General features: G+C 43.0%; 1 protein-coding gene across 4 annotated transcripts in view; it reads left to right on the forward strand.

Moving 5' to 3' along the window:
* The window catches only part of zmym4.1 (zinc finger MYM-type containing 4, tandem duplicate 1), a 173,218-nt gene that overhangs the window by 122,663 nt on the left and 34,859 nt on the right, over positions 1-15,696 (forward strand). For all 4 annotated transcript variants that reach the window (XM_069895780.1, XM_069895782.1, XM_069895781.1 and 1 more), the window contains 2 exons: positions 2,436-2,586; positions 3,865-4,037. In XM_069895780.1, coding sequence (XP_069751881.1) covers positions 2,436-2,586; positions 3,865-4,037 — 324 coding nt within the window. The remainder of the gene's footprint in view (positions 1-2,435; positions 2,587-3,864; positions 4,038-15,696) is intronic.

Consider the following 15,696-nt stretch of genomic DNA (forward strand, 5'->3'; position numbering starts at 1 on the left):
TTTGCTCTGTCTTAAGCTGCCATGCTAGGATTTTGTGTGTTTTTTCCCCTAGTTCATAATATTTCTGTTTCCCTCTAGCCCCACTTTATTCAGGCGTCTACCTCTATCCACCTTCCCGAAGAAAAGCTCAGGCCTAAAACTTTGATCGGCTTTTACTTCTGAAAGATGTTGCATGACCTGCTGAATTTCTCCCGCAGTTTTGTATACTACTGTGGTTAATTTCTCAGTTTTGCTAGTTTCATGACCTTGATTATACTGGGTAAGCTTTCCTTAGCTGAGACATTAAAGTGAGCATTGTTACAAGCCCAGAGGACCCCAAAACCCAGCAGCAATAGATATTCACCAAAACAAATGGTTACTGAAACAAAAGTTGCTTTTAATCATCTTTAAACATGAAAACAGGATCAAACTTGAACTTATCTTTATTGACTTACTTAACCTAACTCAACCCCCTTCTAATTCTAAGCACATGTGTAAGTTCAGAAAAGTTCTTTGGTTCACAGTCCAATCTCACTTCTCATTCCTCCAGGTTCACTGGTTGCAGCCAATTCTTATACTGTGTACAGAATTTAACATTGATAAAGTTCACCAGACTTTGGTGCTTGAAAGGTAAATGGTTACCATTCAGGAAGGTTCTTGTTGGTTTTCAGAGAGACATTTGATGTTCCAGGACACCCACAACTGATGTACTTCCATCAGCCATTTCAGTGTCTTGCTGACAAAACTTGCCCCTTCAGGGTTCTCCAGATGATAACCTCTTTCTTTCAGGTCACCACAGAGTTCCTTTTTGTTTCCCTTATTCCAAGTGAAACATTAGACAGCCAGTCCTCTCCTCTTGTGTGACCTACAAGGACTTTGACCAGGCTGAACAAAGCACTAACAAACCTGTCTTCCAAATGGGGTTTTCCACAAGCTTGCCAGCTTGTCTTGTTGCAGTCCCAGCTGCTGTTACTAGCTGTAACACTGTAGAAGTGATCTCTCTCTCTCTCTCTCGCACACACACACACACAGAGAAAAAAGCCCCTTTGACTCTCTCTGCTTGCAAATCCACATGATCCTCTTAGAGCAAAAAAACTCCCCTGAAGACAGAAGCGGCTCCGACAAGCTCTTTCATCCGCTGCCTTTTTGTAAACAACAACCATTAGTGAAGTCTCTTGGCCAATCTTCAAAGCTCTTGCAAAGACTAGCATGGGGCAGAGTTCCAGTATTTTATATAAGATCTGTTTTAAAGTATTTGTATGTGACCTAATCTAGCAAACCTTTCCCAATTTATCTCCCAAAAACATATCTATATACTCTGTCACAGCATGATTTTAACATTATGTGTCTTTCTCTTCACTTGATTCCATTAGAAAGTAGTTATTATATTATCTTGGTAATTTTCAGAACTCCTTATTTAGTTCTTTTGATTTAAATCCTTAGCTCATCATTTGGTTACAACTCATTTACAGTGTTAATATGTATTGTTCAAACATGCCAGATATTGAATTTCTGTACATCTTAAACTTTGCTATTTAACTTGTTCCAAATCAAATGCGTATGGGGAGATGAAAATGAAATGAAATTTAAATTTAGACATAAAGCACTGTATCAGGCACACAAGTCCATGCCACCCAATTCACACCAAATTAACCTACAACCCCGGTATGTTTTGAATGATTCAAGGAACAGGAAGTCCATTTCAAAGATTAACAGCATGAACTCTTTGTGAAGTAGACGTAATTAGTATCAGAAGGAAATATGTTTTATCGAACCATGGAGGGTTCTTCTGAGAGTTAATGATTTTCTGAAATCTATTTGATGGTTAATCAGTCTTGCATTTGAATTAAGATACACCAGAAGTGCCAAAGTAGAATGAAAATCAAAAGATTAGATGCGGTGAATCTGAAATGTAAACTAAGGAAAATCAAACGACCCTTTAATTTGAAAAATCACCTGTTTCTCTCTACAGATGCTGCCTGATCCATGAGTATTTCTATCATTTTCTGGTGTTGTATCACAGATGGAAACTCTGGGCAATTAAAAAATTTGCTTGAACCTGGTTTAAAAAGAATGAAAGTTTGATAGTCACCAAGTTAGTACTGAATAAATATTTGCAGGCGTTCAGAAGGCTATGAGCAAAGGAGATTGGAGCTCAGTATATGATGTTTTCAGGTTACATCTGTTTGACCAAATGATAATGACCTGTGCTGTGAAATCATTTTACCATTTTATCTCTCTCATTCAGTATTATAAAGTTAAATTAAAATCTGAATTTTGATTTTGATTAAAATCTCAGGTAAGACACCAAAATTTTGAGAATTGCATTTCTCATGGTGGGAGAATTTTTGTTTGAGCTCGCTTTATTGTAATGTTATTTAGAAATAAAATGCTTGGGTAATGCCTGTAACTTGATTGCTTTTTCACTAATGCTCATACTTAAATTCCTTCTCTAGGGAAAAATGGTTCAATTCTGTGGAAAATCCTGCTGTGATGAATACAAGAGGATCAACTCTGTGGTTGCAACATGTGAATACTGTCGGTCAGAAAAGATTGTCAAGGAGACTGTAAAGTTTTCTAGTATTGATAAGCCATTTTGTAGTGAAGGTAATAGATGTGCTTTGAATTAGTTTGTTGTGGAGGAGCAGAAACTTTAGCCCTCTCCCTGTATCATAATTTAAACAAGTAATTTCTGAAATGGTCCTATTTGAATTCTCTTGAAGACCTGAGGTCGAGGTGACTATTTTGGTAATGAGTGTTTTCAAAATAAATTGTAAAAAATGCTGAGATACCACTATTCAAACCTCAGGATGTGAAAGCTGAGACTAATTGAAACCCAACAAATAATATGAAAACAAGCAATACTTTTAATTTTGATACTTAAGTGTATGTGAAATGAGAAAACTGCTTAACTCATCAAGCTTGTTTTGTTAAACATCTAAATTTACACAATCTTCAAAGAAAACTATAATAATAAAATTATGGTGTAAATGAAAATTTGACTATTTTAAACGTGATTTTGAACAGTAGTTTGCAACAAATTGTTTTGCAAAAAGAATTACCTTTATTTTGCGTGGCTTTTTTTTTAGTACAGGCATTCCTTTTCTGTATAATTCACCACTCCACATCAGGTATAAAAAGGAAGAAAATTAAAGACTTTAGTGATGAAGTAGTTACTAAACCATGATTACAGCACAGCCAAGAAGTGAAATGTTGGTTGTAAAGTTTTCCTTTATGCTTGATTTAGAATTTGTCATTGACAAATAGAAATTAAGTCTTACTGACTGAGTCTGTAGCACATGGTTACACTCGTCCTATTTTCTTCTCACATTACCTATCCTTGATTCTTCCATTCACCGGCACACCAGCGGCAATTTATAGTGGCCAATTATCCTTCAATTCTTAGTGATCCAAAAGGAAAGCAAAACATCCAAGAGCGATCTGAGCAATTTCAGGGTGAATGTGCAAATTTTGCACGGCATTCCAACTCAGGATTGAACCAAGGCCATTTGAACTGAGAGCAGCTTGATTAGCTATGTGATCACACTGTCTCCTACAGAGGAAGTGAACAGAGGGAGATCTACAAGGGGAAGCTGCAGGAAATCAAAGGCCACACTGTCCCTATTGAGCTTAGACGTGGTTGGAACTATTTCCTGGATGCATTAGGCTGTGAATTTGCCTAACAAATCAAAAGGAACTCCTTGTACAGATTAAGAATGGGCAATGATATCTGTAAAATGCCACTTCTGGGTTTTAGCTATAGTAAATGGGAGGAGGAGAGGAATTAAAATGTGGTACAGAAGTGGATGGAGAATTCATTGTGGGGGTTTAAAAAAAAAAGGTTGGATAGCTACTTTTATTTCAAGGGCATTCTCTTCTTTTCAGGTTGCAAACTTCTTTATAAACATGAATTGGCGAAACGTTGGGGACTACATTGCAAATCCTGTAGTTCCTGTTCACAGTCTTCAAAACGCCTGCTCAATCAACAATTTGGAGGGAAAATAGAGGAGTTCTGCAGTGAAGAATGTTTGTCCAAATTTACTGTTTTATTTTATCAGGTACAGTCTTCAGTTGTCCAAAGTTGAGTGCATCTATGTTTTAGTTGTTTTGGAACTTCCTTTATCGATAGTATTTGAGCAGGTAAAATGTGTCCTGATTTTTGTGAGTCTCTTGAAATCCTTTCTGAGTCAAAACTGCAGGGAATGTATAGAGCAGGGGTGGGAAACCTTTTTTTTTTTAAAACTTGCCTTCCACCTTAAGTCAATCCCTATGCCACAAGTGCTCTGTGATTAGTAAGGGATTACTTATGGTGGTATGTGAGTGGAAAAAAAATGTTTGAAAACCACTCTTAATCATACCTAATTGACTGATTATGTGCATGGTTTCATTACTCCAAAGTAAATGGGCCAATGACAATTTTTCTCAAGCACAATATTTCAGTAACAATTGGGTTGAGAGCAGTGGTTCTCCACCTTGCATTACCACTCACGTCACCTTCAGCAATCCCTTAGCAATCACAGAACACTGATGGCATAGGGAATACTTAAAGTGGAATGCGAGCTTGTAATAAAAGGTTGTCCGTTCCTGGTATAGAGGTTTGAACCTACGGCATAGTTTGTGGCATCATTTGACTAATGTAATTGGATGGAGAGCTATATTCATACTCATTTATATTTAAATTATTTCTATATTGAAGTGGTTCATTTATTCATGAGACATTTCAACAAAAATAAATGATTTTGGAACTTGGGTGGGATAACAGAATGTTGCATTAACTATAATTTTTGTGCATGAACTTAAGAATTAAATCTTTCTCTTCTACTGTGTCCGATGATGACGTGAGGCTGAACTCCTTCCCCCTTCCTCCCTCGTTATGAGGGTTAATGCAGCTCCAAGAAGTACTGAAAAGTTTGACATTATTGGTTGCTTAAATGGCTTAAATGGCAACTCATCTACCACGTTAAACACTAATTTCCTTCACTGGTAAGAAATGACTATAGCAGTGTACCATCTACATTTACTGGCCTAGTCCAAGGAGGATGGCAGCAACTGCATGGGACCAGCACCATCTATTCACACAAACGCCTACTGTACCTTCACTTCAAGAACAGCCTGCTGTCACCCTCTGAAGAATATTTAAATGGATAAATAAAATAAATTATTAGCTTAATATTACCATGATCAATCATCAAAACCTATTTTTTTTTAAAACTGAGCTAAAATTTGATGCCATTGAGTTGTGTCAGAGGTTTGGGTTAATGTGTTTCAAAAATTGTGCATAAGGTAGCAAACTACTCTGCCCGGCCTGCAGTGAATTTGCACTGTCTGGTTTTGGATTTCTAGCAAATGTAGTTTTTCTTCAGTAAGTATGAGCCATCCTGACACTAGGTGGCAATCCTTGCCTTCAGAGTTTGTTTCATTAACTATCAATTTGACACTTTATGGAAAATAATTAAATTGTACGTATTTTTATTTCATTTTAAAGTAATCTTTATAGTAACAGAATACCAAATTCTAGTAGTTTTGATTGATTTACATTTGACTGTGCATCCCCTTTCACCGAAATATGCTAATTCAATTGTACACTAGGAATACCACAGTCCCATTAGTTTCACCACTTGCGCTTGAGCCCAACATCTGCATTTTTTCTTTTTTAACTGAGAGTAAATTCTGAGCCAACATTGTTGCATGCAGTGTCAGTGCATAACCACAAGAGGGTAGTAAAGCTACCAGTTTTTTAATCATCGTTTGTAATTTTTACAACCAGGTATTATGCAATGAACATTTTCGAAATATAACAATAGGTTTGAAGGAAAAGGTCACTGCTTTTTTTCATTAACTTGGTTGTTGGGTTGCTTGCTTGGGGTAGTGTTTAAAGTTAATTGGTAGAGTCTTCTTTCTTTGGCTTGGCTTCGCGGACGAAGATTTATGGAGGGGGTAAAAGTCCACGTCAGCTGCAGGCTCGTTTGTGGCTGACAAGTCCGATGCGGGACAGGCAGACACGGTTGCAGCGGCTGCAGGGGAAAAATGGTTGGTTGGTGTTGGGTTTTTCCTCCTTGCCTTTTGTCAGTGAGGTGGGCTCTGCGGTCTTCTTCAAAGGAGGTTGCTGCCCGCCAAACTGTGAGGCGCCAAGATGCACGGTTTGAGGCGATATCAGCCCACTGGCGGTGGTCAATGTGGCAGGCACCAAGAGATTTCTTTAGGCAGTCCTTGTACCTTTTCTTTGGTGCACCTCTGTCACAGTGGCCAGTGGAGAGCTCGCCATATAACACGATCTTGGGAAGGCGATGGTCCTCCATTCTGGAGACGTGACCCATCCAGCGCAGCTGGATCTTCAGCAGCGTGGACTCGATGCTGTCGACCTCTGCCATCTCGAGTACTTCAACGTTAGGGATGAAAGCGCTCCAATGGATGTTGAGGATGGAGCGGAGACAACGCTGGTGGAAGCGTTCTAGAGTTCTAGAGTGGTGCCAATAGAAATAGATTAAGAATAAACAGGCAATTTTAGGGTTGGAGACTGATCAATTGGGTGCTGCAGGGATTGTTGCTGAGTCCTGAGTTGTCTGTAATTGGTATCAATGTTTATACATAAAAGTTTCAGAATCAGAATTTATTGTCATGGACAAGTCACATAATTCGGTGTTTTGCTGCAGCGTCATAGTGTAAACATTCATATGTAGCGAACTAACAGCCTTTTTAATTTTGTTAGGGTCTAAAGGGACTTTGTTAGAACTAACAAAGGAACAGCAATAAAAATTCACCAGACAGTGGTAAATTCAAAATAATAGTTTTTAATTAAACTATTAATAACATAACATCTTTTGCATATCTCTAAACTTAACTTTAAATTTAACCCCACTATGCACAAATGTAAATGTGTGTATGTGTGTGTGTGTGTGTGTGTGTGTGTGTATATAAAGTCCCAAACTTTGAACAAGTCCATTTTAAAACTTCAGCATCATTTTAGTCATGCTAGAAGGCCTTAAATTTTCAGTTCAGAAATAATTGTAAAGCGCTTTTAAACATCATACCTTCAGGCCTCTTTAAACTAACAATTTTTAAAAAAATTATTTTATTTTGATTTTCACGGACTCGTCTAAATTCAAATACAATACAATCTCTTCCAACATGAGTATAACATACAGAGTCTGTTTTTATCTCCCCCCCCCCCCCCCCCCATCCTGACAAAAGTAAGAATAAAGCTATATAAATTATACGGATACTTATACTGGTGAAGTCAACGACCCTGACGGAAACCTAGGGAAAAAGCCTAGGAGAGAGAAAAGAAAAATATTTAAGGTAACTGAATAACCAAATGTAAGAAAAAGAAAAAATATCTAACAGAGCACATCATCTGCACCACGTCCCATTTCCTTGATCCTAATCGTTTCTCTGTTGGGAATGATTGTTTCAGTACCCTTGTTCCAAAGGGGGATAGTCATATCTGCAAACCAATATACCTCAGATAAGCTTCCCACACTCTAACGAATGTGTCATATTTCCTCTTTAAATTATATGTAGTTTTCTCCAGGGGAATGCAACTCTGCATTTCCATATTCCATTGTGTAATGTTTAGTTGGGAATCGGACTTCAACTTGACCCCTATACATTTTCTGGTGACTGTCAAAAACTGAATTTTGTACTTGGACAGTTTAAAACACAGACTATAATGTTCTCCAGAAGGTACAATTCCGGATCTTGTGGAAAATTCACTTTTTTTTTCAGAATGTCCCCCAGGTCCTCCCAGAAGGATCTCACCTTTGTACACAGCCAGGTTGAATGGATAAAGGTTCCAATCTCCATGCCACAGCTAAAGCACATTTCCGAGATTTCTGGTTTAGATTTACGTAGTTTTTGAGGTGTGAGGTACAGTTGATGCAGCAAATTGTATTGCACAAACCTGTACCTGGCATTAATAACAGACACAGATCTGACCAGCACAGCTCATGGATTGTTGTGCCCAAGTCCGACTTCCACCTTTCCCTTGACCTGTGTAAGCCTGTCTTCAGGCTTTCACTTTGAAATATGAAATACATCATGGAAATAAACTTATGCACATTCCCCCTTCGAATTAGAATCTCCACGTTACAATATACGGGCAGGGTCATAGATGGTCCCAAATTGTCCTTCACAAAAGATCTTAGTTTTTGATAGCAGAAGAACATTCTATTAGACAAATCATATTTATTCCTCAATTGCTCGAATGACATGAGCTGCTCTTGCTTGTAACAATCCTCGATATACCTGATCCCTCTCTAGCGCCAGGTATCCAGGATTTTATTGTCTAGAGTCATGGGTATTAAGTTGTTCTGGGTCAAGAGTGTTTTGGGAGATAACCCCACATCCTATGCCATGTCTGAAGTACATGCTTTTTAAAGTGGATTAATCCATTTTCTTTGTGATTAATGTCCCATTTATGTATAAACTCTCCTGCTATTTTTTTCCCCTACTGAATGTAGTCAAATTTGTGGAATGTGGGGCGGTGGGGGGGGGGAGGGGGCTCGTCTCCTTCCTCAAAAAGTGAGGCGATAAACCTCGCCTTGGCTGCCCAGTAATACTTTTTGAAATCTGTCAATTTTAAACCCCCAGCAAATTGTAATCCTGAGTCAATTTTTTCACAGAGATTCAAGCCACTTTACTATTCCACAGGAACTTTCTAGGCACATGTGCTGATCATCTTAAAGAAGCCCTGGGGCAACGGAATGGGTAACAACTGAAATAGATATGGTAGCCTTGGCATTACCTTTATTTTAACACAGTTAACTATGCCAACCAGAATTATGAGCAGAGTTCTCTATTTACTGAGGTTCTACGGAATCTTCCAGAGCAAAGGGAGATAATTGAATTTATATAAGTTGCATAAATCCTTGGCTTCGTTAATCCCCAGATATTTAATGCCTTCTTGAGGCCATTTGAATTGCCTTCCCTGTTGGTATTGTCTATAATCCCCCTTCATCAGAAGCATGATCTCACTCTTGTCCAGATTAACTTTATGCCACAAGACCGTCCCAAAATCCTCCAGTGTGGTCCTCAGCCTGGCCAATGACCCCACCCCCCGGTCCATCAAATATACTAACACATCATCAGTGAATAGGTTGATTTTGTGTTCTGCCTGGCTCGCCTTGAACCCCTTTATGCTCGAATCCTGTCAGATGACCTCCACTAGCAGCTCAATGGCCAGTATGAACAGCGCTGGGGACACATGTATTTGGAATAACTTTAGTTTGGGGTTAGGAGAAGGCCACTCCGATATAAAACCTAAGACCCAAGGACCTCGCTGCCACGTCCCAGCTTGCTTGGCCACGGCACACGAACCATGGGTGTAAAGAGTGGGGCCAGTACTGCGCTCACTGCACTCCACCTAAAAGCTCCTTTGCGCAGGCCCGAGGACAGGTCCACGTCCTCCCCCTCCACGTCCTCCCCCTCCACGTCCTCCCCCTCCACGTCCTCCCCCTCCACGTCCTCCCCCTCCACGTCCTCCCCCTCCACGTCCTCCCCCTCCACGTCCTCCCGCTCCACGTCCTCCCCCTCCACGTCCTCCCGCTCCACGTCCTCCCCCTCCACGTCCTCCCCCTCCACGTCCTCCCCCTCCACGTCCTCCCCCTCCACGTCCTCCCCCTCCACGTCCTCCCCCTCCACGTCCTCCCCCTCCATGTCCTCCCCCTCCACGTCCTCCCCCTCCACGTCCTCCCCCTCCACGTCCTCCCCCTCCACGTCCTCCCCCTCCACGTCCTCCCCTCCACGTCCTCCCCTCCACGTCCTCCCCCTCCACGTCCTCCCCCTCCACGTCCTCCCCCTCCACGTCCTCCCCCTCCACGTCCTCCCCCTCCACGTCCTCCCCCTCCACGTCCTCCCCCTCCACGTCCTCCCCCTCCACGTCCTCCCCCTCCACGTCCTCCCCCTCCACGTCCTCCCCCTCCACGTCCTCCCCCTCCACGTCCTCCCCCTCCACGTCCTCCCCCTCCACGTCCTCCCCCTCCACGTCCTCCCCCTCAAAAGATGCTCACAAACTCAAGCTAGCATGCTGGAACATCAGAACCATGCTAGACAAGGCTGACAGCCACCGACCTGAGCGTCGGTCTGCCCTCATCGCACATGAACTCCTCAGACTTGACATCGACATAGCCGCTCTCAGTGAAGTCCGCCTTGCAGATGTAGGCAGCCTCCAAGAACGCGGCGCGGGCTACACACTCTACTGGTCTGGCAAGCCTATGGATGAACGATGCCTATCTGGTGTAGGCTTCATGGTCAAGAACTCCATTGCCTCCAAACTTGAAAACCTCCCGACAGGCCACTCGGACCGGATCATGTCCATGCGACTCCCCCTTCAAAACAAGCGTCTCATCACCCTCATCAGTGTCTATGCTCCAACCCTCCAGGCGGAACCAGCAGAAAAGGACAATTTCTACACTGACTTGCGCAACCTCATTCAACGCACCCCTACAGCCGACAAGGTTGTCATCCTTGGCGACTTCAACGCTCGCGTCGGCAAAGACTCAGAAACCTGGCCAGGAATCCTGGGCAAGCATGGTGTCGGCAAGTGCAATGACAATGGGCGCCTCCTGTTGGAGCTCTGCGCAGAACAGTGGCTTGTCATTACAAACAGCCTGAAGACTACCTGGATGCATCCCCGATCCAAACACTGGCACCTCCTGGACTACGTCCTGGTGCGAGAAAGAGACAAACGAGATGTGCTCCACATCAGGGTCATGCCCAGCTCGGAATGCCACACTGACCACCGGCTGGTTCACTGCAAGCTCAACCTTCACTTCAATCAAGCCCAGGAACAGTAAAGCCCCCAGAAAGAGGTTCAATGTTGGAAACTTGCAGTCAGACAAAGTGAGAGGAAACTTCCAGGCAAACCTCAAAGCAAAGCTCGAGGATGCAATCCGCCTCGCGGACTCGTCCCCTGAAACCCTCTGGGAACAGCGGAAGACTACCATACTGCAATCCACTGAAGAGGTACTGGGCTTCTCCTCCAGGAAAAACAAGGACTGGTTTGACGAAAACAGCCAGGAAATCCAGGAGCTGCTGGCAAAGAAGCGAGCTGCCCACCAGGCTCATCTTACAAAGCCATCCTGGCCAGAGAAGAAACAAGCCTTCCGTAAAATGAGTGGTGGACTAGCCTCGCCAAACGAACCCAGCTTAGCGCGGACATTGGCGACTTCAGGGGTTTTTACGAGGCTCTAAAGGCTGTGTACGGCCCCTCACCCCAAGTCCAAAGCCCGCTGCGCAACTCAGACGGCAAAGTCCTCCTCAGCGACAAGATCTCCATCCTCAACCGATGGTCAGAACACTTCCAATCTCTTTTCAGTGCCAACTGCTCAGTCCAAGATTCCTCCCTGCTCCAGCTCCCTCAACAGCCCCTAAGGCTAGAGCTGGATGAGGTCCTCACCCAGGAAGAGACATATAAGGCAATTGAACAACTGAAAAGTGGCAAAGCAGCAGGTATGGATGGAATCCCCCCAGAGGTCTGGAAGGCTGGCGGCAAAACTCTGCATGTCAAACTGCATGAGTTTTTCAAGCTTTGTTGGGACCAAGGAAAAAAAAAGGCGAGTAATCAGACTGCTCAAACTACAGGGGAATCACGCTGCTCTCCATTGCAGGCAAAATCTTCGCTAGGATTCTCCTAAATAGAATAATACCTAGTGTCGCCGAGAATATTCTCCCAGAATCACAGTGCGGCTTTCGCGGAAACAGAGGAACTACTGGCAATGTCTTTGCCCTCAGACAGCTCCAAGAAAAGTGCAGAGAACAAAACAAAGGACTCTACATCAGCTTTGTTGACCTCCCCAAAGCCTTCGACACCGTGAGCAGGAAAGGGCTTTGGCAAATACTAGAGCGCATCGGATGCCCCCCAAAGTTCCTCAACATGGTTATCCAACTGCACGAAAACCAACAAGGTCGGGTCAGATACAGCAATCAGCTCTCTGAACCCTTCTCCATTAACAATGGCGTGAAGCAAGGCTGCGTTCTCGCACCAACCCTCTTTTCAATCTTCTTCAGCATGATGCTGAACCAAGCCATGAAAGACCTCAACAATGAAGATGCTGTTTACATCCGGTACCGCACGGATGGCAGTCTCTTCAATCTGAGGCACCTGCAAGCTCACACCAAGACACAAGAGCAACTTGTCCGTGAACTACTCTTTGCAGACGATGCCGCTTTAGTTGCCCATTCAGAGCCAGCTCTTCAGCGCTTGATGTCCTGTTTTGCGGAAACTGCCAAAATGTTTGGCCTGGAAGTCAGCCTGAAGAAAACTGAGGTCCTCCATCAGCCAGCTCCCCACCATGACTACCAGCCCCCCCACATCTCCATCGGGCACACAAAACTCAAAACGGTCAACCAGTTTACCTATCTCGGCTGCACCATTTCATGAGATGCAAGGATCGACAACGAGATAGACAACAGACTTGCCAAGGCAAATAGCGCCTTTGGAAGACTACACAAAAGAGTCTGGAAAAACAACCAACTGAAAATCCTCACAAAGATTAGCGTATACAGAGCCGTTGTCATACCCACACTCCTGTTCAGCTCCGAATCATGGGTCCTCTACCGGCATCACCTACGGCTCCTAGAACGCTTCCACCAGCGTTGTCTCCGCTCCATCCTCAACATTCATTGGAGCGACTTCATCCCTAACATCGAAGTACTCAAGATGGCAGAGGCCGACAGCATCGAATCCACGCTGCTGAAGATCCAACTGCGCTGGGTAGGTCACGTCTCCAGAATGGAGGACCATCGCCTCCCCAAGATCGTGTTATATGGAGAGCTCTCCACTGGCCACTGTGACAGAGGTGCACCAAAGAAGAGGTACAAGGACTGCCTAAAGAAATCTCTTGGTGCCTGCCCCATTGACCACCGCCAGTGGGCTGATATCGCCTCAAACCGTGCATCTTGGCGCCTCACAGTTCGGCGGGCAGCAACCTCCTTTGAAGAAGACCGCAGAGCCCACCTCACTGACAAAAGACAAAGGAGGAAAAACCCAACACCCAACCCCAACCAACCAATTTTCCCCTGCAACCGCTGCAACCGTGTCTGCCTGTCCCGCATCGGACTTGTCAGCCACAAACGAGCCTGCAGCTGACGTGGACATTTACCCCCTCCATAAATCTTCGTCCGCGAAGCCAAGCCAAAGAAAGAAAAAAAAAGAAGTTTGGGGTTTACAGCAGAGTGTCCAACCCAATTAAAAAATGTTTTTCCCAGTCTAAATTTCTCCAGTACCTTGAACATAAAGTTCCACTCCAATCTATCAAAGGCCTTTTCTTCATCCAGAGCTACGGCCATCCCTGATGTACTATATTAAGCTGTCTAGCTAGTTAAATACTGATTGCCTCTTTTCGACAAATCCAGCTTGAACTGTATTAGTTAATTTTGGCAAATATACCACTAACCTATTAGCCAATGCTTTTGCAATGATTTTGTAATCTGCATTCAATCATGAAATGGGCCAATAGGATTAGGGATCAGTGGGACCTTGATTTTTTTTGGGGGATAACTGTTACAAGCTCAAAGGACCCCAAAACCCAGCAGCAATAGATATTCATCAGGACAAGTAGTTAATTAAACAAAAGTTGTTTTTAAATTATCTTTAAACATGTAAACAGAATCAAACATTAACTTATCACTATTAATTAACCCCCTTCTAATTCTAATCGTACGTGTATATAATGTGTGTGTAAATTTAAGAAAAATTCTTTGGTTCACACTTCAATCTCACTTCTCATTCTTCCAAGTTCACTGGTTGCAGGCAATTCTTATACTGTGCACAGAATTTAATATGTATAAAGTTCACAAGGCTTTGGTGCTCAAAAGGTAAATGTTTACTGCTCAGGAAGGTTCTTGTAAGTTTGCAGGATTTCCACAACTGAGGTACCACCATTAGTTATCTCAATGTCTTGCTGATGAAACTTGCCCTATCAGGGTTCTCCAGATAATAACCTCTTTCTTTCAGGCTAGCACAGAGTTCCTTTCTGTTCCACTTATTCCAAGAGAAACATCAGACAGATAGGACTTCCAGCGATCTGCCACTCTGGAGCTTCTGTTTCAGTTCCAACTGAAATCTTCTCCTGGATTGTTACAGCTGTCTCTCTCTCCATCTCTTTGAGATTCCAACATGTCCTCTCTCTCACTTGCAAAACCCCCTCCTTCTCCAGCAAACAATAGTAGTCAGTCTTCTAGTCCATCTGTTGTTTTAGGTAAACAAACCTCTCAATGACCTGTGAGTGAGTACTTTTTGCAGAGAGATCAAAAGCCTTGCAAAAAAGGTCCAATACAGACACCTGACTCTGGTTGTTCTTCCAAGACAATAGCCTATTCATTTCATGACATCATTTCAATTAGCACCTACTTGTGAAATGTGGATAGCATTCTCCATAGTTTCTGTAAAGTCATTGAATATGAATTCTTCAGTATTTCAAATAAGATCTGTTTTAAAGTGTGTGTCTGTATTTAACCTCTAGTTTTACCAATTTATCTTCCAAAAACATCTTCAAATACTCTACAATCACCAAGATGATTGCTGTGGAGATAAACTCCGGGAGGGTATGTGTCTCTGCTGCCTGATCCACCGCCTTCATAAGATGGGGCATTAAGAGATCTTTTAAAATTCTCTGGGGAAACCCATCCTCTGCCAGTGATTTATTTGCTCAAGGTTTTTACAATCACCTCTGTAGAGAAGGGTATTCACCCCCCCCCCCCTCGATCTTCCTGATCCATAGATAAGGAAGCTTGGTCTGGCCAATCACTTGCAACAGAACTTCCCTCAGCTGTCTTGGCCCTCACCGTGCCACTGGATTCAGGAGGGGATGTCGAGAGGATGGACCTGGACTTATGCAACCCCTACTCTCTCCTAAATCCATTCATGCGCATGGCTATTCCTGTCTGAGGATTGGGGCATCACATGAAAACCCCACAAACTGATAGAAAGGAACCTGTTGTATTAGCCCAGAAGAAAAATTCCCAAATGACAACTTCTCCTTCTGTTTCTTTTTTTCTCAATGGGGATAAAAAAAGGTTTAGAAGATATGATGTTTGATAGGTGCATATTTTATTATTGAGTGAGAGCAGAGTAAAAGGGATGACGGGGAAAAGTTAAACCAGGTTGATGATGGATGATTGTCAACTGAGAAAGTGTGCTGAATAAGTTTAGAAAGCTGTAGATATAATAAATGATGTTGAGAGGATAACTAAATATGGCTAAAAGTATAGAACTCGTAACTTGTGTTGGGATTTTCAGTATTTGAACACGGACAACAGAACATTGAACACTCCGGCACAGTACAGGCCCCTTTAGCTCTCGATGTGGTGCCGACCCATATATTCCTGCCCCATAGCCCTCTATCTTTCTTGCATCCACGTGCCTGTCTCAGAGTCTCTTAAATGCCCTCCAATGTTTCAACCTCCACCATCCATGTCAAGGCATTCACAATTCTTTATTTAAAAAAAACTTACCTCCCTTCACTATGTATATATGGTGTTTGTTATTCTTGCCATAGGAAACAGGTGCTGGCTGTCCACCCTATATATGCCTCTCATAATCTTGTATTAAGTCTCCTCTCATCCTTCTATTCTTCAAAGAGAAAAGTCCACACTCTGCTAACCTTATCTTACAAGACTGATTTTCCAATCCAGGTATCATCTTGGTAAATCTCGTTGGCACCCTTTCCATGGCTTCCACATCCTTCCGATGAAGAGGTAACCAGAACTGAACACGAG

This window comes from Narcine bancroftii, chromosome 8 (assembly GCF_036971445.1).
Source record: "Narcine bancroftii isolate sNarBan1 chromosome 8, sNarBan1.hap1, whole genome shotgun sequence".
Classification (NCBI taxonomy): domain Eukaryota; kingdom Metazoa; phylum Chordata; class Chondrichthyes; order Torpediniformes; family Narcinidae; genus Narcine; species Narcine bancroftii.